This window comes from Planococcus citri, chromosome 3 (assembly GCF_950023065.1).
Source record: "Planococcus citri chromosome 3, ihPlaCitr1.1, whole genome shotgun sequence".
Classification (NCBI taxonomy): domain Eukaryota; kingdom Metazoa; phylum Arthropoda; class Insecta; order Hemiptera; family Pseudococcidae; genus Planococcus; species Planococcus citri.
In genome coordinates, this window is record NC_088679.1 from 21,706,965 (window position 1) to 21,729,912 (window position 22,948).

The window sequence follows — 22,948 nt, forward strand, 5'->3', positions numbered from 1 at the left end:
TGTAAAAAAATAAAAAATGGGATAAATGAGTTGCCAATCTCGAAAATTGAAGGAGCAAAACAGGCTAATACAATGTTCAAAACATGGGATCGAAATGATTTTCCGGCTGTAAACTGACTAGTGAGATTATTTTTCAGAATGAAATTCAGAGATTGAAGGGCGGTTATTTCGTTTTTTTTTTTTTTTTTTTTTTTTTTCAATTCAGGTCAGAAACTGAAAACGTTGCATTACATAATTATTTTGAAGATGATCAACTCATAAAAATTCGTTTGCTTTAAATTTTTTATAATTTCTTCGGTTCTCATAAGTTCGTTCACTTTTTTCAGCGATTTTTTCTGAATTTTGTATTTCTATCTACTCGAATAGATCTGATAAAATCTCAAATTAAGTAAGTCTAAATGCAAACAAAATGAATATTTATCTATGCATGATACCGAATAACTTCAGTCCAGCTTCTCCTTCGCTATAAATACCTTTCTCCAAACAAACTATCAACATCGCCGAGCAGACTCTGCAATTAAACGTTAATATCCTATTAATAACCCATACCTTTGATGGAAAATTCCCAGATTTTTAAACGTTTAATTCTACTCACCAATACCCAATCCAGACCAACTAGTTGCCCAGTCTATCAGCTGGTAAACAGATTTACGTAAAAATATGGAACATACCAAAAAAAATTGACCAGTTTTTACTTCCTAATCCTATATAAACGTGTATAATTTTCAACCCAACTGCATAATAATTTTAAACGTATAAGTTCTAGTAACAACGTACTAAGATCACATATGCGCCTAGATTTTAACGATATTAAAGTATTCGGTCGTCTGATGAGGATGATCATTTTCACTAATGATCGCCTCGATCGATGGAATCGTTTACTTTTCCATTTCGAAATTTCCTTTGACTATTCAAGTTGGTAAAATTATAAAGATTACATTCGTTAATAACAGTTGATTTGATTACATATTTTCATCATTTATAATGTAGAAAGGTAGGCACGTATTAGAATTCTTCTGATCGGTATCGAATTATATTCGGCCAAAAAGTTCGTCGTGAAATAAAAGACACGAGTAAGTAATTTTCAACCCAAAATCTGAGTATTTCGAATCGACAAATAAATTGCATTTTTTAGCTGTTGTTTGTCGAGTCAGTGCAGTTTGAAAAAAGTTTACCACTGTCGCGTCGTTTTTATTATTTTTTCTTTTCAAAAAGGGTAGGTCATTTTCTTTTTTTTGAAAAAAAAAAAAAAACAAGTAGATACATATTAAATGGTTTAGATTTTTGACAGAGAAAAATATCGAGAAGTTTGCTCCAATTTTTTTTTTAATTATTCAAAAAATAAAAAAACTATTAAATAAATAAAATCTGTTTATATTCACAAAGATTTAATTTCGAGTAAGTATAATTTGACCATTTTTAAATTTCCTCTTTCTTCGCAATTTTTCCTTTTTAATTTTATCACGCTATATAGCGATGAGTCACATTTTGTCAAGATTTTCGACGTAATTCACTACAATCAACATGCTAATTAATTGAATATAATATTTCCTTCGACGCTTCGCAACGAATTTCGTATACCGAAGTACTTTAAACTTAAGCTTACGCTGCGCTGCGGTTTTAATCTCGATTGTTTTATCGTGTCTTGTATAAGCTTTACCAATCAAATTATGAAAGAACTCGTGGAAGGTATAAAATAAGACAAGAAAAAAAAATGGCAAAAAAGTATAGGTACCCACGTACAAACTTCGCAATAAAAATTTGAGTGGTTTTTTTCTTAGAAACAAGTAAGCATCGATGATGAACAGAATAAGAAGCTTAGCGAGAGAATACGAGTGTATTATTGATTTGGGGAAAAAAAGAGATACGAAAATGGTAAATTTCGTGCTGATTTTAAGTAGGTAGCTCACGAGCAACTTCATACTTTGCAAAATGAAAAGAAACAGAGAGAAAAAAATGAATGAAAGAAATATTAAATGATAATTTTTTATGCTACATCCCATTTTATCAGTTTAATTTTTTTATTCGAGTTTATTTTTACAAGTTTTTAAATAACTTAGTATACCTACGTACTGTGTCTATCAAAAAATTCGAAAAAAATTTAGAATTTTATTTTTTGTTTTGAAGAACGTTTTTATATTAAAGGTTTAAGTGGGTGCTTTATTTTCTCGGTTTTTAATTTCGATTTTCTGCATTGATAGAACTTATTTTTGAGCCATTACAGTCTCGATCCTATTATCATTTTTTCCGATTTTCTTCCCTCCATTTTAAAAATTCTACGTACTTAGGTACTTTGAAAAGCTGAAAGTAGAACTAAAATCAATTTTCAAAGCAGGATTCAAAACGAGCAAAACATGTTAATATGTATAGAAAAAAATGAGCAAAAAGCCTGGTTTTCAATTTCAAAAAGTACGAGTAAAAAATACATATTTTTGTAATTTTTTGGTTTTAAAAAAAAAGACTTGTTCAATTTTTGACATCAGAATGTAAATTTTTACAATTTCTGGCAAAAAGCAAGGCTGACAATTTCATCAAAACGAAAAGGCTTTTTGGGAATTCTGGCAACAAAAATGAAATATTGCATAGTTTTTAGAAAAAAATGAGACTTTCTGGAACTTTTTGCAAAAAGCTAGATTAAAATCACGATTTTTTGGAATTACTGACAAAAAAGTAAAACTTTTGAACAGTTCTTGAAAAAAAAAAAAATTTGTCAAAAAGTAAGAATTTAACAATTTTAGCAAAAAGCAGGATTTTTAGGATTTTTAGGATTTTTTTCATCAAAAAAAGTTTTGTCGTAAAAGCGAGACTTTTAGTAAATTCTTGGCAAAAGAAATCGATAGTTTTACGTAATTTTAGGGAAAAATTGAAGATTTTTTGAAATTTTTTGCGAAAAAGCAACCATAAACTTCTCCAAAAATCCTTTTTTAAATGGATAAATAAACAGTCAAGAAATAACTCTTATTTGCATAAAAAATCTTACTTCAAACTTCACAGGGGTTGAAAATACAGAGTATAATTCACTTTAAAATGATAGAAGACACGTTGAGAGAAAATTTTCTTAGGTACTTTTCAAGTCTAAATAAGAAAATAGGCAAAAAATGACAACAGAAAGAGATCTCCTAGAGGCTAAATTGAAACGTTTCAAAATTATTTTCCCAGTTATCCTCTCTTCTGCACTGAAAAACATTACTAAAATGCTCCAGCTTGGAGGAACGAAAATTTAATCAAAATTAAACTCGACTTAATACACCTGGATTCTGTATACACGTTCATTTTCCTCTTACTTAACGTAAAGTAAAAATATCTGCTGCCTACATTGTTCTCTAAATAATACGTAGGTAAATAAAACAAGAATAGAAAATAATTCAAAACACATCCCAAAATTCCGAATGGTTTTCGTTTAGTTTTCGGAAATTGTTTGAAAGTTTTATCGAACGAATCGCCATTCTGCGCACCCAAACGTACTTCAAAACGTAACGTGGAAAAGTTTCGTGCATTCGAACATTATGAAATTACAATACGGCGACTTTCCGACTGTGCGGATATTCCAACCTTGATTTTCGCAACTTTTTCACCATTAACCCAGTTTTCTTCTATTGATTTAGTTTGTTTTTAGGGTTTTGTTTAACGATTGTTTATATACTTAATACGTGTATTAAATAAATGATGCGTACTTTTTCGATTGTTTTTACAAATACCTAAATAAAAGATGGTTATATTAATTTTTATTAAGGATGAATAGGTCTATGTTTGATGAGAAGGGTTGAAAAGAGTATAGTAATATCAAAAAGGGATGTACTTGCTTTCAGAACTGAGTCTGGAATGCCCTCATTCAACTACTTAATAAAATACACCTACTCGAGAGGTATAGATATCAAATTCTTCCAAACAAATCATCAAATCTTTGAAACGAACGTATTTTTCATCCTACAACTTCCTCATTACCCATAAGCGTAAAAAAAGCCGAACTTTAACGAAGCGTGAACGCAACTTCCATATTTTAAAAAACCTTCCAATTCAACCCGAATCCTACTCTTGGCTAATTAACCACCCTAATTAATTTATTTCCCTTTTATTTCCTCAACTAACCTGAAAACGTGGCAAAGAAATTAAATGCAATTTCTTTCTTCCTTTCTTCAGTATTTGTACCTCGCGCAAATTAATTTTTCGCCGAATTTAGTCAACCACATTGTGTCAATTCAAATATCCTGCTTTAAAACTCGAATCCATCGAATGACGAATTACTCAGTCTCAGTCGTCTTTATAAACCTCCCACGATCCTGAATTCTTTCTTAAATGGTCTCGCCGCCACGAGAACTATACGATAAAAATCAGAGAGGAAAAAAACGCTCGCAGTCGAATTAACGTCTAGATTGTACACACGAGTACAACAAATTACATCGCAGTCGGTGTTCGATAGACTGCAAAAAAAATTACATGTGACGAGCTTTCGGGTTAATTTAAACGTTACCGATTTAATGCCCAAGAATGTTACATAGAAATTGTTTGAAAAAAGGATCAATTTTTCACCGAGTTCTTTTATCGTTAAGTGACTCTTTTGTTGTTTAATTTTTCATTCATTCGAAAGAGTTTCTTTACGAATACCTTAAGCAGCTTTCGATTTATTGAGATGAAACAATAAAGATGTCGAGAATTTCGAGTGTAGGATATCTTATTGATTTTTTAAATTAAGACAATCTATCAACTTAGACGGATTTATTTTCAGAAATCTCACCTGAATTTTTTGGTATTAATAAGTATGTACATATCTCAATTGATGTTAGTCTTAAGTGTACAATGTACATCGTATTTACCTGAATTGCCCAATTTTTTCAATGTACTTCTAAGTAAGTACCTTAGGTACTTATTCTTTTGAGAGAATTTTCCTCGTATGAATCAAAGTTGACTCGACTTTAATACATACGATGTGTAACAATGAAGGTGACGAATGATCATAGTAGTAATGACCTCTCTTCACGTTCAAGAACACAGAACATATGTGAGGGCGCATACGGAAAGGGACCTACCGACCAAAAAAAAAAAAAAAAAAAAAGTTCTCTGAAATTGTTGTAGGAACCCTTTACAGCGTTCCTACAACAATTTCAGAGAACTTTTTTTTTTTTTTTTTTTTGGTCGGTAGGTCCCTTTCCGTATGCGCCCTCACATATCACTTTACCTACTCGGAAAAAAATAAAATCCATCAAAAATACTTTTAAAAAGCAAATTACCGCCAACCAAAAAAAAAAAAAAAAAAAACTTGCAAAAAGAATTGTTAACAAAAATCTGTTCATTAAGTAACTTTAATGAAAAAATTCATGATATCAAAACATCGCCAAGCAATTTTCATTCAGCAGTTGTGATCAGGAATTGATATGGAATTTCAAATTAATTTGGTACTTACTGAAATAAAATATCCATAAGTTTGAGAACTGAATTGAAAAACCGGACCGATAAATTCCGCCGGCGCTTGGCCCGGTTTTTCAATTCAGTTCTCAAACTTATGGATATTTTATTTCAGTAAGTACCAAATTAATTTGAAATTCCATATCAATTCCTGATCACAACTGCTGAATGAAAATTGCTTGGCGATGTTTTGATATCATGAATTTTTTCATTAAAGTTACTTAATGAACAGATTTTTGTTAACAATTCTTTTTGCAAGTTTTTTTTTTTTTTTTTTTTTTGGTTGGCGGTAATTTGCTTTTTAAAAGTATTTTTGATGGATATCACGACTTTTTTTTTTAATGTGTACATATTGTAAATTGTTAATGCGAATCTGGGTACATACTCCAAGACGTTGAGAATATCAGATTTTTGTTGACAATTCTTTTTGTTTTTTTGTAGGTAAGTTTTTTTTTTTGGTTGGCGGAATTTTTGCTTTTTAAAAGTATTTTCGATTGATATCACGACTTTTTTTTTTTTTTTTTAAATAATGTACATTATTATAAATTATTAATGGGAATTCGGGTACACCAACAATTTTAGAATAATTTGTTGATTAAATCACAAAGTTTCTCACTAGAAGAACACTACCGAACCGATATGAGTCAAATTTCGTACAGTGATTTAAATTAGGGTATTATTTAAAAATATAACGTTAGTTTTTAAAAAAAATCATTTTTGACTCCCTTTTTCACAATTTGAAAATTGCTTTCCCCCATAAAACCCCCCAAAAATGAAAATTTCTCGTTGTACCGTAGAAAAGGGTCATCTACATTATATTCGCTATCATTTTGCAAAATTTCAAGCAAATCGGTTCATTTGGAGAAGCTGTAGCCTTGTCAACGGAAATTTATTAAGCATGAAATTTCATGAATATTTCTATTTTTCACCCTCAACCACCCTAAAAATGAAAATTGTTTGCTGTACCATAAAAAAGGGTCATCTGCATCACATTTAATACAACTGTGCAAAATTTCAAGCAAATCGGTTCATTTGGAGAAGCTGTAGCCTTGTCAACGGAAATTGTCATGAATTTTCATGCTGAAATTTCCGTTGACAAGGCTACAGCCTCTCTTAATGAACCGATTTGCTTGAGATTTTGCACATTGATAGTGAATATGATGTAGATTACCCTTTTTTATGATACAGCTAACAATTTTCATTTTTTGGGTGGTTTAGGATGAAAAATGGAAATAGTCATCACGAAATTTCATGCTTAAATTTCCGTTGACAAGGCTACAGCCTTTCCAAATGAACCGATTTGCTTGAAATTTTGCACAATGATGGCGAATATAATGTAGATGACCCTTTTCTACGGTACCGCGAAAAATTTTCATTTTGAGGGTGTTTTAGGGGGGAAAGAAATTTTAAAATTGAGAAAAAGGGGGTCAAAAATAATTTTTTTTCAAAACTGACGTTGTATCTAAAAATAACTCATTAATTTACACCAGTGTACGAAATTTGACTTGAATTGGTTCAGTAGTTTTCTCTTGACACGAAGATTAGTGATTTCAAAAATTACCCCAAAATGCTAACTTTGGGTATTCCAATCTACATCATTTTTTACCGTAGAAAGTTTGTAAGCATACCAAATTAAAGCTCTCGTTGATGCCAACAACATATCAAAAAATCAGATTCGTGCGTGTATTTATTCGCGAGAAATTCATCATCGAAAATACGCTTAGTTGTTCAGGGAATATAAGCAGTAAGTGGCCGGACTGTCATCACGTTTGGTATTATCGGTTTTTGTTTTTTTTTTGTGTTCGTTTTTTTTTCTTGCTTGGCGGGGCAGTCCGACCGGACTGCTTGATACCTACATCTATGTAAACGATTTCAAAAAGAATTTGTTCGACGAAATAGAGTTTTTCTGTATACGAAGCTTTCGTTTTTTTCTCACTCGAAGTGTCGCAAACTTTTCTCATAACGAATTTTCTTCCAAAAGTGTAACTTTTTAATCAGTTTACCAAAATTGGAGCTACGTTGATACAGTACAGCAGGCTTATTTGTATGTAAAGTTTAGTACATATAAATGCCATGGTATATGAACTGAAGTTGCAATCGATTAATTTTGTAGGTTGCTTGGAGGCTAAAAATTTCTACGTGAAGGTTAATTTTTTGCGTAAAAAATTCCAAGACAAAGATTTTTATCATTGGGGTGAAAAAGTTTCAGTTATCCAACGATATCGACTTGAAATATATACCTACTTAGTATAAATTGTTTTTAGAATCAAAATAGATAAGTTCACGAACCAATTCTCATTTTTTTAAATCAGTCGTTTAAAATTAAAAAAAAAAAAAAAAAAATCAAGATGAAATTTTAATTAAATTTCTGATTCTTATGTCAAACTTAATTAAATCTAGATCAGCATATTCGAAAAAAAAGAATAAAATTCACAGGAAAATTGAACAAAAGAATCAATAATATAATGTTTGATGTTACACCTACCAAAAGAAAATTGAGTTTAATTTATTTAAATAAAAAAAATATCAGAAAAATTCAGAATAACTTAGCACGACAACATATTTTGAACTGGGAATTGGGTTTTCATTTAAGTATGTAGTTATTTCTAGCAATTCATCGTCAACATAATTATTTGACAAAAATCAGGTAGGTAATCTGTGAAGACGAATAAAGAAAGTTGCATAATAAAATAAACAACCTGTCTTCTAATTGATTATAAAAAATTGGTCAGATTTTTCAAGAGATTTATGAATTTAAATTTTGTTTTTGAAAAATTATTTGCATCATAATTGTTGTTTAAAACAGGAAAATTTTAATTTAAATTATTGAATAAGAAAATTGTAATAAGCATTTGACCTCTTGAAAATAAATTTCAAGTCTTGGTGATTCCTTTAATTTTAGAAACAGTTGAGTCATTTTTTAAATCAGAAAAACACTGTCGGAAACTTGATGAAGTTTTTGAATTTTTTTACGATTTCAACTGATTGTAGGTAAATTCCTTCAATTTTAAAGATACTTAGATCATTTTGGAGAAGAATCTCTTGCTTGTCATCAGAAGTTGCAACAAGACCATTCAAAAAGGGAATTTTTCAAAACTTCTTTGGATAAATTTTGAAAATTTTTCAACAAAATTTTCAGCACTATCAAAAGTATTTTTTTACCATGATCACAGTTCCCGAACGGAAAAGCTACAAAGTGCCTTTTTTTTCAAATAAAACAACTTTCCGAGTCCATTTTTTCTAAACCAACTTTATTATTCCAAAATTTGAAAAAAGTCTTGTTTTTTGTAAAATTGCAAAAAAAATCTAATTTTTTAAATCAAAATGGCCAAGAAAAATAGGTTTGTTGCCAAAATTATATCAAAATAATGACTAATTTTTATCAAAATTGCCAAAAAAAAACGCTTGTTTTTTGTTAAAATTTTAATTTTTTAGGATCAAAATTTCTACCTTTAATTTATTGCTTTTTCTTGTCACAAAAAAAATCTGTTTTTTCTGCCAAAATTTTGAAAAATCATTTTTTTTATGTAAAACTGGTAAAAAAAAAGACCCTTCTCATTTTGTCAAAATTATCAAAAATCTTTGTTTTTAATCAAAATTGTTAAGATGTCTTTTTTTTTGCTGAGATCCAAAATTTCAAATTTTTTTTGATATTTTGTTACTAATCTCACGCTTGTGTCAAAATTGCAAAAAAATCCTACTTTTTTGCAATTTTTTGTCAAAATTTCCAAAAAAAAACCTGTTTTTTTGGTGTCAAAATTTCCAGAAAGTCTCCTGTTTATTGCCTAAATGTCAAAAAGACCTGTTTTTTAGTCTTACTTTTTGTTAATCAAAATTACCAAAAAAATCTGTTTTTTTTTAAAAAGAAAATTGCAGAAAAAGACTCGTCCAACATTTAGAGATCAAGTTTTTGAGAAAAATTCACTCTAAGGAATGGTTATTTTTAAGGAATATGAATTAGGGAAATTGGATTCAAGAATCAGCAGTCAGGAAAAAAACGTTCGAGAAAATGGGGGGGGGGGGATTGTCACAGAAACCAAATAATTCAATTTTTTTCACTCAACTGCTTTAACAATCCCTATTATTTCTTTCCCTATTGAGTATTTCTAGATCTCTAAGATTTTAAAAACCAATTAAAATGGTCCAAAGCTCAAAAATATAAAGTTTTGTGAAAAGAGGCTTTCATGTGTAACTTCTTGAAATCATATCTGAAATTTTTGACTTAATCCTGGAAAAAATTTATAATTAAAGCATAGAAAAATTTATTGCTCGATTGAAACTTGGAAAAAACGAAAAAAATTATAACATTGTCTAAGTATCGTTTTTCAATTAACTCGCATAATTTACTTCAAAATTCTTTAAATCGTAAAAATATAAAAAATTGATTTTGAAATGAGAAAAAAAACAAGAAAAAGTTGAAATATTCAAAACAATTTTACTAAAATTATTTTCTTAAAATGTAAAAAACATTTGAACAAGAAATTATAAAATATCAATTTAAATTAAGTTTAGAATTTCATGTTTGCGGTTTGCACCCCACACGTCTCATGTCTGTCTCACCAAACCAAATTCTCATCTACCTAGTTAAAATATCTCCAATATTTTCAATCGAATAAATTCTCTTTCGTCTGGCTCAAACGATACAATATCGCAGAGTCGATGATCGAAAATGACAAAAAAATAATAATAAAATATAACAATAAGGAAATTTCTCATCAGGTTTGGTGAAATCCCAAGGTAAACGAGAGTTTGACTTCTTCCCTGTATATTTCCACGTATCCTCTACTACTCGTATGCATAAATAATTTCACTCATTAAGAAATGAGTTCTGATTTCAAAAGAGTCAAGTATGTACCTATATCAACACTCTCTTTTACTTTCCCTTTCTTTATTTTTCAATTTTGAACTTTTTTTTAACTGAGTGAGAACACAATTTTCAAACATTTATTTAGCTCTTTATAACTAAAGCTCACGTTTTAATTCGTTTATTATGAAGTGAAATTTAAAAAAATAGAAATTTTCGGACCATAGAGAGGGTATTTTTCATTTTTGACTTTTAGTTCAAAAAAAATCATCAGCAGTATTATTTAAAGATTTTTTTTTCAAATCAGCTACCTAATTAAAAAAAGTTTTTGCAAAAAAATTTCAAAATTTCTTCAACCATGAAATGTTTAAACACCTCAAAACACAAAATTTCACTTTCACTTTCTAATTTTCCATTAATTAATAATTCGATTAAACCTTGGAGACGAAAGATCTCTAAAAACGAACAATAAAACGATCTCATCTTACTTTTTGTTTTCACAGCCACAATATACCATCAATATCAACACACGATCACCGGCTCATTTTAAGACCCCCGCACAACAATCACATCCGAAAAAATCATAAATTTCGGCGCACATATTACCTGCACATTTCGAACTTACATTTTCGTAAAATTAAAAATGAAACAGATCAACATTGACTCATGTCTCGCTATAATATCGCGATTAATCAACCAATGTAACAGGTTATAGCACGAAATATATTACAAAAACTCACCGTACACTTCGCTAGTGTCAATGACAAGTCGAAACGAGACGAGAACCGAATCGAAATGTGTAAAAAATAAGGGTCAGACCAGACAAGTTGTTTAATTCCCTGTCTGTAGTCGTCGTGTTTGCACGTAGGTAAACCAATTTAGAAAAGGTCAGGTACATTATATTGTACCGTCATTAACGCATTTTCAGATAATTCTTCAAAGTATCGATTACACCGAAATGTAAATATTAATATTTGTTTTATTTATGATTCATCTCGTCATCATCATCGGTCGTATTTTAAATAATTATAAATACCTATACAGCTGATTATCAATTTTCCTCAAAAACCACTCAGTACATAATGTGTAATGTCATTTTGTTCGATACTCCCAGCACTAGAAATTTTATCGAATAGGTACCTACCTACGTTTCGAAACACCGTTTTACACGCAATTCGTAAGTACTTCATCTAGATATACTTAAGTATCGCTTGTACTCGTATTTATTTATACAGTATATAAATAACCACACAGAAGTATACACATAAATTGAGATCAATTTTTACTCCACTCTATTTCTACAAAGAAACGACACTTCTAGGAATACATTCGTAAATAACGCGAACGAAATCCGCGCCAAAGTCGAAAATTTCATTCGTCAAATGGCGAACTCATCGCGCAAGAAATCGTCATCGAAACGCATCCAAAACCTATACACTTCACTGACCCAGTGATTAATGAATTTCATATTTCGTTTTCACCCGCAATAATAATAATAATAATTCAATAAACAAATTTGTTTACAGTGGTTCGAATGACTCGTAATGTATACAAACAATAATTCGTAATTTGTGATTAGTGATGCGAGTTGAGCAAAGTTAATTGATAGACATTGTCACGATTTTGATAGGTAACAGGTTGTCTTATCAGTAAACATGGTAATGAGCCGGCTTCGAGCTTCGAAGGGACGAGATGTTTCTTATAGTCTTACCTCGTTCGCATCGTTGTATTTCTACTCTTCCTGCCTGCATCCAACATTTACAAAAAAATTTCATTTTTCCAACGTTCAAATGTAATAATACGAATATTTCCAGCGCGAATGTAAAGAGTCCATTTCATTTGGCGCGCATTTATCACATCGAAACGTTAACCTAGTTCGGAACTTGGGTCAGTTCTAACTCTCGGGTTCATAATGTACTTGAAAATAGGTCAAAATCCTATCAATTGTGGTAAAGTTGAATAACTTTGTAAGTGATAAAAGCTTATACTATTATGGGTAAGGTACTAAATATACCTATTTGACTTTAGTTGGCGAGATATTTGAACGAAAAGTGAGTTGATTTGAAAATATTGATAGTTTAGTAACTTTCAAGTAAATAGGCTATTAGCAGATAGTTTAGTACTTGGAATGTTTTTACACTTTGTAAAGCATAGAATTCAAGTTAGAACAGTTTTGCTTGAAACCTCACAATATTGGCTCAATTTTCTTCAAAAATTAGACCGGATCAACATTTTCAAAAACATGAAAACACTGATGGATGATCTCGTTCAAGATTTTTCTCCGAGACTCGAGCAGTAAAATAAAGTGTAAGTACTTAGAAGTAAGTATTACGAGTAAATATGTACTAGAAAAGGAGACACCTTTGAACAAAAACAAATTAGATCACGAGCACGTCTTGAAACCTCCTTCAACAAAATGTGAAGAGCTCGAGTTAATTTTTGCATATTTGGTGAATTTTTGAAAATTAGTTCAAAAATAGTAGGTACTAAAGTTTTCAACTTTTTCATTTTTGTTACGAACGAATCGAAGCAATGCGAACAGTTAATTTATTTCAATTTTCCCAACATATAAGTCGACTACATACTTTCGAGGCCCTTTTGAAGCCTTCAAGGCTCCAACTCCAATGAATGTTCAATTTTTTCAGTCAAAAAAATTAACCCTACTTCCCGAGAATTTTGATTTTTAAAAAATCATTTCAATTTTTCGTCAATTCGCCAAAAATTAACATTCTCTGATAATTTTGATAAAAAAACTGAAATTTTTTGATAATTTTAGCAAAATAACTGGATTTTTTTAGCAATCTTGACAAGGGCAGGTCTGTTTCACAATTTTGACAAAAATTGACCCGTTTTGACAATTTTATTAGAAGTGGACATTTTTGTAAAATTTTGACAAAAATGAACACTTATTAACAATTGTGCCAGAAATGGGCGTTTTTTTGACTATTTTGCAAAGAATGGAAACTTCTTACAATTTTTTCAAAAATTGAAATTTTTGACAATTTTTCCAAAAGTTGACATTTTAACAATTTTTTCAAAAGTTGACATTTTTGACAATTCTTCCAAAAATTGAAATTTTTGACAATTTTTCTAAAAATTGAAATTTTTGACAATTTTTCTGAAAATTGAAACTTCTGACAATTTTTCCAAAAATTGAAATGTTTTGACTTGGGTCAATTTGACAAAAAAAAAACACAGAACCTTATAAGCAACTTTGGCAAGAAAACTGGACTTTTGTTTGGCAATTTTAAGAGCTAAATGAGGACTTTTTAAGCGCAAAAATAATTTTTTTGGAATGTTTGGGGTGGGAAGAGGGTACAAAAAATTATGGACTTACAACTTCGAGAATTGGCGTGCCCCCCTCCCAAAAAAAAGAAGAGACCAATAAAGTCCTGCTTATCTCACAGAGAAGTTTCTCAATTATATACAGTGAAAGCCGCTTACTATTATCACAGTTGATATTATCAATCGCTTAATGTTATTAAAATCGTTCAGTCCCAATCTTTTATAAGCAGGCCCGGACCCTACCACAGAGTGACCGAGAAAATCTTGGTGGCCAGGACATATTTGAACCGATGAGGTAAGAACTGGGCCGATTAAAAAATTTCTGAATGAATTTTTAAGCTCAGTGTCATGCACTTTAAAAAATGGGAGAAAAACATTTGGCTGATTAATTGAGGAGCCCAGAATCAGGGCTGCTAAAATGGGATATCTCGGTGGGCCGCTAAATTTTCCATGTTCTAGGGTCCGGCCCTGTTTGTATGTATCTGATTCAGAGATGGAATCAATTGAAGAGCTCTATTCCAAAGTGGGTCAAGTCATTTCAAAAAAAGGCACGTTTTACAGAGATTTTTACTTCAAAAGTGGGTTAAGTGATCGATTTTTCAAAGTAAATTTTTCTACAAGTAGTTGTTTTACGTCCAAAGAAAGGAAAGGTGCACCGACCTCTGGAAACAGAACAAATTTCAGCATCAAAAACTTTAAACGCATTTTTTGGAGGAAAAAATGACTAGACCCACTTTGGAATATAGAGCTCTTCAATTATAACCGATGCCACATTGATTATTTTTCTCAACATAATTGAGCATAATTGTCAATCAAGTAACTGACTGATTAAAATTTAAATTGGCCAAATCTTTGACTATACAGTGGAGTCTCGATAACTCAAACTCCGTTAACTCGAAAACTCCGATAACTCGAAGCAGAGTCTGTTTCCCTTCAACTCTCCATAAGACTCAATGTAAAATTCACTTCTTTACCTCGAAGTAAAAAGTCCAAAAACTCCGATAACTCGAAGTAAAATTTTTGAAAAAGACAAGAAAAACCCCTGTAAGTCGAACGTTGCCAACGTTTTGCCTCTATAACTCGAATTTCTAGTTGAAAACACTTGTAAATTCGAATCACATTGATACAAAACTCTTTCACATTCACATATATCGGTTATCTTCAATGGTACCTATTGTACAATCTCATTCCATACTCCATACTTTAATCTTTTCGACCAGGTATAATACGTGTTTCCATTTCATTCTAGTAAAAAAAAAAAAAACACTCATCTAATTCAAAACTTCGCTAACTCAAAATATACCAAAATTAACCTCTATAACTCAAACTCTGATAACTCGAAAACTCTGATAACTCGAAGTCAACTCCTTCTCCCTTCAGCTTCGAGTTATCGAGACTCCACTGTATATACATGGACTGCTATCTTCATTGTCGCCGATGAAGCCAAAGTAATAGAGGTACTTAATCGGGAGCATCGGGAATTTTCATGCGCGCACAGGAATCCGAACCGCGCTCACACCTTCCAATCACCAGCAACGGACACTCTCCTACGTTCCAACAACCACACTGCTCGTTGCAACGAAATCTCACGCATGCTCAGAGCCCATGTCCCGATTAAGTACCTCTATTGCTTTGGCTTCATGATTCCCGTTCAACAACAATAGGGGATAGCAGTCCATGTATATATAGTCAAAGGGCCAAATGAACACAGCAAAACATGACGTCATGCGGGATGTTTGGTATACCTTCACCTGTTGCACTTTAACCATTGACCAATCAAAAAGCCTGAAATATTAGTACAATATAGGTAGTGCTAAAATCCGATTAATCGGTTGATTAATCGATGATGTCCCGACTATTTAATCAGAACCGAACAATTGATTATAATCAGTAACTGTTCCATCTCTGATCTGATTAACTACATAGAAACTCCATCAGTTATTGTGATTGGAGCATCGAATAATGTTATCTTTTTCAACTTATTTTAATGTTTTTTTTTTGTGTTTTCAAGTTTTTATGTAATTTTAAAAGGTTTCCAACACTTTTTCACACTTTTTTTGCTTCATTGATTTTTCTACAATTTCCTAGAGGGATAGAAGAAAAAAGTTACTCTAGGAGGCAAGAAAATATTGCATCTGAGGTATGCAGATGACACCACAATACTGGCTGAAAACATTGACGATATGAAGGAGATCATGGGCAAAATTGAACAAGTTAGCCTAGCCAGGGGTCTGAAGGTGAACAAATCAAAGACCAAGATGATGATTGATGATAATAGATACGACAAATGGCAACCAACCTGAGCTGCAGGAGATAGATGGAATAGAAATGGTACAGAGCTTTGTATATTTGGGCTCCTTAATAACCAACAATGGAGGTTCAGAAGATGAGATAAGAAGGCGCGCATCGATTGCAAATACAGCTGTAGGAAAACTCAGCCGAATTTGGAAAAGCCACGAAATCACCAAGAGAACAAAATTAAAGATTGTAAAAACGCTTGTATTCTCAATATTCCTGTATGCTTCGGAGACATGGACAGTGAAAAAAAAAAACAGATCAAAGCCGGATAGATGCATTCGAAATGTATTGCTATAGGCGGATGCTTCGGATCCCATGGACCAAGAAAAGAACAAACAGGTCAATACTGGAAGAGATAGGTGTGAAGGATAGACTCAGCACCATTATAAGAAGGAGGATCCTGAGGTATTTCGGACATATAGTGCGGCAAGACAACCTGGAGAAGCTGACTGTACAGGGGCAAGTGGAAGGAAAGAGGTCGCGCAGGAGATCGCCCACAAGGTACACAGATCTTATCAAAAAGGCTACAGGGTTCACCCTCATGGAGTGTACTACACAGGCCGAAGACAGAGAAGGTTGGAGGCAGCTGATTGGGGAGGTTCCATAGTCACGATGCTCGGATACGAGTGAACGATTAAGAAGAAGGTTTTTTGTTCAGATTGGAGCCTATATTAGGTATATAAGCATCAGTTCAAAATTTCATACAAGTAATTTACCTATACCTTTTCTTCAAACAAATAATTACTGCTTCGATTCAAATCAATATACTTATGAAACCTCTAACCCTATATTCTCCTTTCTCCAGACACTGATTGGTGCACATAATAATTATTCAAAAGTAGGAATTTCCAACTTCATCAAAATAACAACATAATAGGTACCTATCATCAAATACTCGAAATGATTTGGCAATCAACTCGATACTTCCGATCATCTACCTATAGAACAAACTATTAACTACTGCGATTTACCTGCACATTAGATCATATAGATGTAACTCGATGCGCAGATGAGGTTCATGTTTCATAATCGATTCGCCTAGTTAACGTATGGTATACGATATAACGCCATTACCGGTTTACTGGCATACTGACAAAATGACATTATCATGGGCGAATGTTAATCAGCGAATTTGCAACTGTTTGCTAAAGAGTTCTGGCGCTTAATGCGCACTTTAATATAGCATGGTACCAATGAGTACCATACCTATGTACGAGTAATACTTGCATAGTTTTATGTATCTACCACAGTCTATGGACACTTCTGAATGGTTCCGTGGTGGTTGAACTCGACCCTGATCGACACGATGTCATTTTTTAGATGGGTTTTCCGATTTTTTTTTCAGACGTCAGAGAAAATTCATAAATACATACGAATAACGCAATTGGTAACTTTTCTAAATCCATTTAAAAGTATTATTGATACCTCAGTATAGATGGTACTGGTTTTGGATGCAATTTTGTGACTTTGATAATACTCGAATGCGCATAATAAATCAGCACGGTAAGTGTTGTGAAGGTACTTATCTAACTATCCGCGAATATTCGAGTAAACAATTTATATAATCGGATGAGTCATTTTTGTTATGTAAATAACATGCATTATAGGGTTTCCTTTTCTTCAAACAGGTGCTCTATGAAAATAAATCGGAGAACTAAGAAGCAAAATACTAACGTACTGGCGTATTTTTTTAAATCGTTTTCTTCTTTGTAGGATTGTTTTTTCTACTCATTTAAACAAATTAATTTCTGGAGTAATTCATTGGGAACACATAGAGAGTTCAATTGTGAATTCAATTTTTAGATTTTGGCGAATATTTTGAATTTAAACCCAGCAATCAGGGATGAAAAAAACTGATATCGACCTTTATTCAATTCAATTAATAAAAATTTCAACTTTTTATCGATCGATCCTGGCATAAATTTTAAAAATCCGTATCTATTGGTTCAAATATACATTGACCAAGAAAGCTGAAATTTGGGATATACCCTATTTTCGACATGCCAAATCGATTTGAAACTGTTTCAAACCGTTTTGAGCAGTTCTGGAGCCTCCAGCAGATTTTTAGAACTCGAAATTCTCACAAAATTTCATCAAAATGGAGTTGGATAACCCGAAATTTACTCTGCAAACTAATTTCAATACGCTACGAAGTAAACTGCTGGGGGATTTCGAGTCGTTTTGGAGCCTCCAGCAATTTTTCGAAAATTACTGTAGCCTCCAGTAGATTTTTAGAAAATTACTGGAGCCTCCAGCAGATTTTTCAAACTTTAAATTTTTACAAAATTTCATCGAATAGAGATGGAAAGCTGAAATTTACTCTACACTCCAATGTTAACACCCTCTAAAGACGACTTCAGGTGGTTTCAAGTCATTTTGGAGCCTCCAGCGACTTTTTGAAAGTTACTGGAGTCTCTAGTAGATTTTTGAAACTTGAAATTCCCGCAACATTTCACCAAATGGAGTTGACAAGCTGAAATTTACTTCGCAAACTAATTTCAATGCGATATGAAGTCGACTGCATGATGGTTTCAAATGGTTTTGAAGCTTCCAGCTACTTTTTGGAAATTTGAATTTTCCAAAAAACGCCACACGACCTTTCAAAAAGTCGGTGGAAGCTCCAAAACGACTTGAAATCCACCAGCAGTCGACTTCGTAGCGTATTGAAATTAGTTTGCAGAATGAATTTCGACTTTCCATCTCCGTTTGATGAAATTATGGGGAAGTTTCAAGTTTCAAAAATCTGCTGGAGACTCTGATAATTTTCAAAAAATCGCTGGAGGCTCCAAAACGACTTGAAATCCCCCCGCAGTTGACTTCGTAGCGTATTGAAATTAGTTTGCAGAGTAAACTTCGGGTTATCCAACTCCATTTGATGAAATTTTGTGGGAATTTCGAGTTCTAAAAATCTGCTGGAGGCTCCAGAACTGCTGAAAACGGTTTGAAACAGTTTCCAATCGATTTGGCATGTCGAAAATAGGGTATATCCCAAATTTCAGCTTTCTTGGTCAATTTAGTAAAATTTTGATTTTTTCCCTCATTTTTGACCTGAATTTGATTTTAAAAAATTCACCAAAAATCGAAAAACGCACTTTAGCTCTTGAAATTTTGACAGGTAATAAATTTTTGCCTGATCTTTCGATCTACCTTTGTACGGCTTGAAAAATTTTGTGCAAGTCCCATGTTGGAACGCAAAATCTGCGATTTCGGCTGACCTGTCAATCAAAATGACCGCCATTTTGTAAGTAGGGGCACTTTTTTTTAGTACAAGTGCTAGAAATGTTCCTTAGGACTCCTTCTTTATGAAAAAAGTTTCCCCGGAGGATCGATGGGGGTGCAATAGATCATTAAGCGGGCTCCCTGACTAGTACTTTGGATTACTCTCTAAAATGCTTGAAATGAAGCTCAAAATGAAGCTCAAAATACGCCGAAAATCAACTTCCAATTTTGTTAATTTGTTGATGTGAAAAGTTGAAGACCATCTTTCTAATGCCAAAATATCACCCAAAGTTGAAAAAAATTGAAATTTTGTACACACACATTTTTCGCTGATCCCCGTATTTTGGTGGCACTTTCAAAACCGGCGTTTCGTGTTTTTTTTTTTTTGAAAATGACAAAACGAAAACGTTAAATTTTATTTTTCCAAAATTCAACCCCAGGACGTGAAAGAGGAAGGTTCAATCTTTATTTTAAAAAAAGAAAATTTATCCATACCTAACTGTTATTCTACCTTAATACTTTTTCGTCTATGCCCATGAATAAGTTGACGCTAGAAATCATACAGGTTGCTTCACCGGTACAAAACTCTCTCCAATATTCCCCATCAAAATTCAATTTCAACTATAGAGATCCTATAATACAACCTAAAATACATAATTTAAAACCAGTAGAACAAAAAAACTGGATTTTGCAAATTTTTACGCACATAATAAGTATTTAGGTAAATATCCACTCTTAATAAGTATAGTTGGCGAAATATTCTGCAATGCGGATATCGCTCCGAAGAGAGGAAATAGATAAGTTAAATCTATCGTCAAACGAATGTTTAAAATTAAAAACACGTTATCATAGCTCACTCGACGAACATCTAATTTTAGTCTCATCGATTGCGATAAAAACTAAATAAATTCACCAGTTAGCTACCAATATAAGTAACGTTGATCAGCAACTCATTAGTCAAAACGATCGTCGTTTAGGTTAATCACACGTACGAGTAGCTCTGGCAAATCTTTATGGAAAACTCGTTCAATAAAAGGGAATAATCTAACCGCAAGATGCTATTACCATAGAAGAAAAAAATCTCTACGAGGGTGAATCTGAATCTTAACTCGCCAGCTATTAAGAAAGACTTCATTGTTTATACTAAATAGAAACACTGCGATCAAACATGATAGGCGAGAAAGGATCGTTGAACAAATAGGTAGGTATCATAAAGAACTTCTTCATATTGTAGGTACGTATCTAGATCTTGACAGACAGAGGCAAACAACGTCCTTTGTATAAGTACCTACTATGAAACATATATCTCCCTCGAACTTGGTGCACTCAGAGATGCCTTGTTATTGGCAATGGGAAAAGTAATTAGAAAAGTATTCCAGAGAACAGGTTCAACCACTAACTACGAGATATCTTCAAAGACCATGAAACCTTATAATAAACAACCATAACGCTGATAAAATTATACCGCTGGCAGGGGCAATGTCACCCGATTTATGTAAAACTTCATAAGTATGTATTACGACGCTCGCAAATTTATATTCAAACGTTCGATTTCGATGGTCGTTCGCAAATACCAGGGTAATAACCCAGCACCCAGCCTATGAGAGTTTTCATCTCTCGTCCTTAAAACTGATCGAAAATGCTCGGAAGCTTGAGTCGAGTCGAGTCCGTTGCGAGGGATGAGCGGAATCATTATAGGTGGCATTGAATTTCAAATGCTCCATCGTCCATCGTCGACAATATGAAATCCGTAGTAATTGTTTCAACTAGTTGACCTCCAAACGTCTCGCATAACAAAATATTTCTATAAACTGTCACACCGAAAACTCATATAGGGGGTGAAGATCGCTCATTATTACGCATCATCGCATCGTCAAATCGTTTCCAAAATACCTCAAACAATCGCACTAAAGCCAAAGATTGAAAAACTTTCAACGTCTTCGTCTCGAAACTGCACAAACAGTACGTTTTAATAGCGCAAGGACACCAGAATGGAAAACTTTATAATTATTTGGCCAGGAATAAAAGAGCAAAATTGCCATTTTTATAACACCTCGCTCGCCTCGCGTAATTATTACGATTTCGTCTAAAGTACGTATAATTTCAGATAACGCGTTTAATCACATAAATAAATTTCTTGAGCTATGACTAATCACCTCGTCAACAATTTGTCTAAGATCACGTACCTGCGCGAATTTCTTCGTATACCAACGATATACCCACCTGTTTCAAATGATCATTTTTTTTATCGTCTCACCCCCCCCCTCCCCATTAATAATTCTTAATGAACATCATCGGTGATTTGAGAGGGAAAAGCTCAATAGTCTAGAACGACGACGCGGAAGAACAGAAGTAAACGTAACATATACCTCGACCGAGAAACTAGTTTATTCCAATGTCTTTTATAGAAAAATTAATTATTTAAGATGAAAATTACCATATTTGGCAGATATTTAGAATTGCTTCTTTATGCTTATAGGTATATGTATATACTCTCTCATGCCTATGGAGTAAATTACAACCATATCGTTGTCCTCAAAAATCTACTCGTACTGATTCTTTATGCTAAAAGTGAGTGTAAACAACTAACAAGCTGTGAAAATTTGTAAAGAGATGCAGTCTCTCTTTTGTACCCATATCTCGCGATGACGTAGAATAAAATACCTATACACTTATCACGACGACGACGACGATGATGATGATGATGATGTTGTTGCTGAAAATCAAAAGCAAATAGGGTTCTAATTTCTAGGGTATTCGGGTTCATTATATTAGTAAATAATGAACGTACCAGATCGCATGAATCGCATCGCAAAATCCTACCAAGTTATGCAGACTCCCTGCTATTCTTTATTATCATGACACCTTTTACCATCATAATACACATCTACACGTACATAATACATTGTTTAAATGTTCTAGAACATTTCATCTCTATACGCCTCTTGGTTCTCGTCGGTATTTGAAGATTTTTTCTATGTGCGAATTTCACGAATATAGGAGTACAATGACGTATTTGAGTTAAAACTTGGAAAAACAAGCCCTTAAATCAATTTGGTCAAGGTTGGGTTGACTTTCTTCGACATGATAATAAAGTTTACCCATTCGATGTTCATTTAGCATTGGATAGACTCCAAACAGGAACAAGGAAGAGATTTTCAGTGCGAAAAAAAATTCGAATCGGAAAATATATTCAATTCAGGGATCTTCTCTCCGTCTATTATTATTGTTTACTAAGCAATTTATCATTTTTTTGAATTTTTCTTTTAATGCTTGTAGTAATCGATCTGGCATAGTTGCCGTCTCCGTGGTCTTTTATTATTACGTTTTAGTATATTCAATTCGAATCCTATGTTTTTGCGATAAAATCTTCGCAAATATTGCGAAAATATAAGTAAAAGGAAGACAGCAGAACTAAACATTGATGGAAAACTAACGTAAGCAGGAATATTTCGTCGAAATATTTGTTATAAGTATGTAGGTAAGTTACATCGGAGTTTACACAGAATATGTATACCTACTACCTATGTATACCTATTGAGAATTGAGAAGATACCTATTTAATCTTAGTTCTGAGTAATGAGCACATTTGTTGAGTAGGTACGAGAGAATCGGTCAAAAAATAGCCGGAAAGTATAGAGAAAAACAAAACGAATGGAACTTTTATGATAATTAGGTCAAGTAATTCTTTGAAACTGCCTATGCCTCCTCCAGATTTATACTCAATTCGTATTCAATTCGAATCATTCCATGACTTCCATGAACTCATATAACTTGAATTGGGTTCGTTTTTGTAGAATTTATTTTTTCTGATACGTAGATGAATATTTTCTATTTTTTTTTACGCTAGTCAGTAAGGAATTTGTTTTTAATTTTTTTTTCAAATTTCTCATTTTTCTACGAAGTGGTTTAGGTAGGCATATTTTTCAATTGGATTTC

The 22,948-nt window shown here is 32.5% G+C and overlaps 1 protein-coding gene across 6 annotated transcripts in view; it reads right to left on the bottom strand.

Moving 5' to 3' along the window:
• Positions 1–22,948, bottom strand: part of LOC135841644 (facilitated trehalose transporter Tret1-like) — a 141,641-nt gene that overhangs the window by 63,274 nt on the left and 55,419 nt on the right. Inside the window, exon 1 of one of the 6 annotated variants that reach the window (XM_065358714.1) lies at positions 11,352–11,412. The exons of 4 other annotated variants lie outside the window; for them this stretch is intronic. In XM_065358714.1, coding sequence (XP_065214786.1) covers positions 11,352–11,397 — 46 coding nt within the window. In that variant the 5' untranslated portion in view covers positions 11,398–11,412. Of the gene's footprint in view, positions 1–10,695; positions 10,796–11,351; positions 11,413–22,948 lie in introns of those variants that run through there. One more of the 6 variants, XM_065358717.1, reaches the window with a different exon arrangement.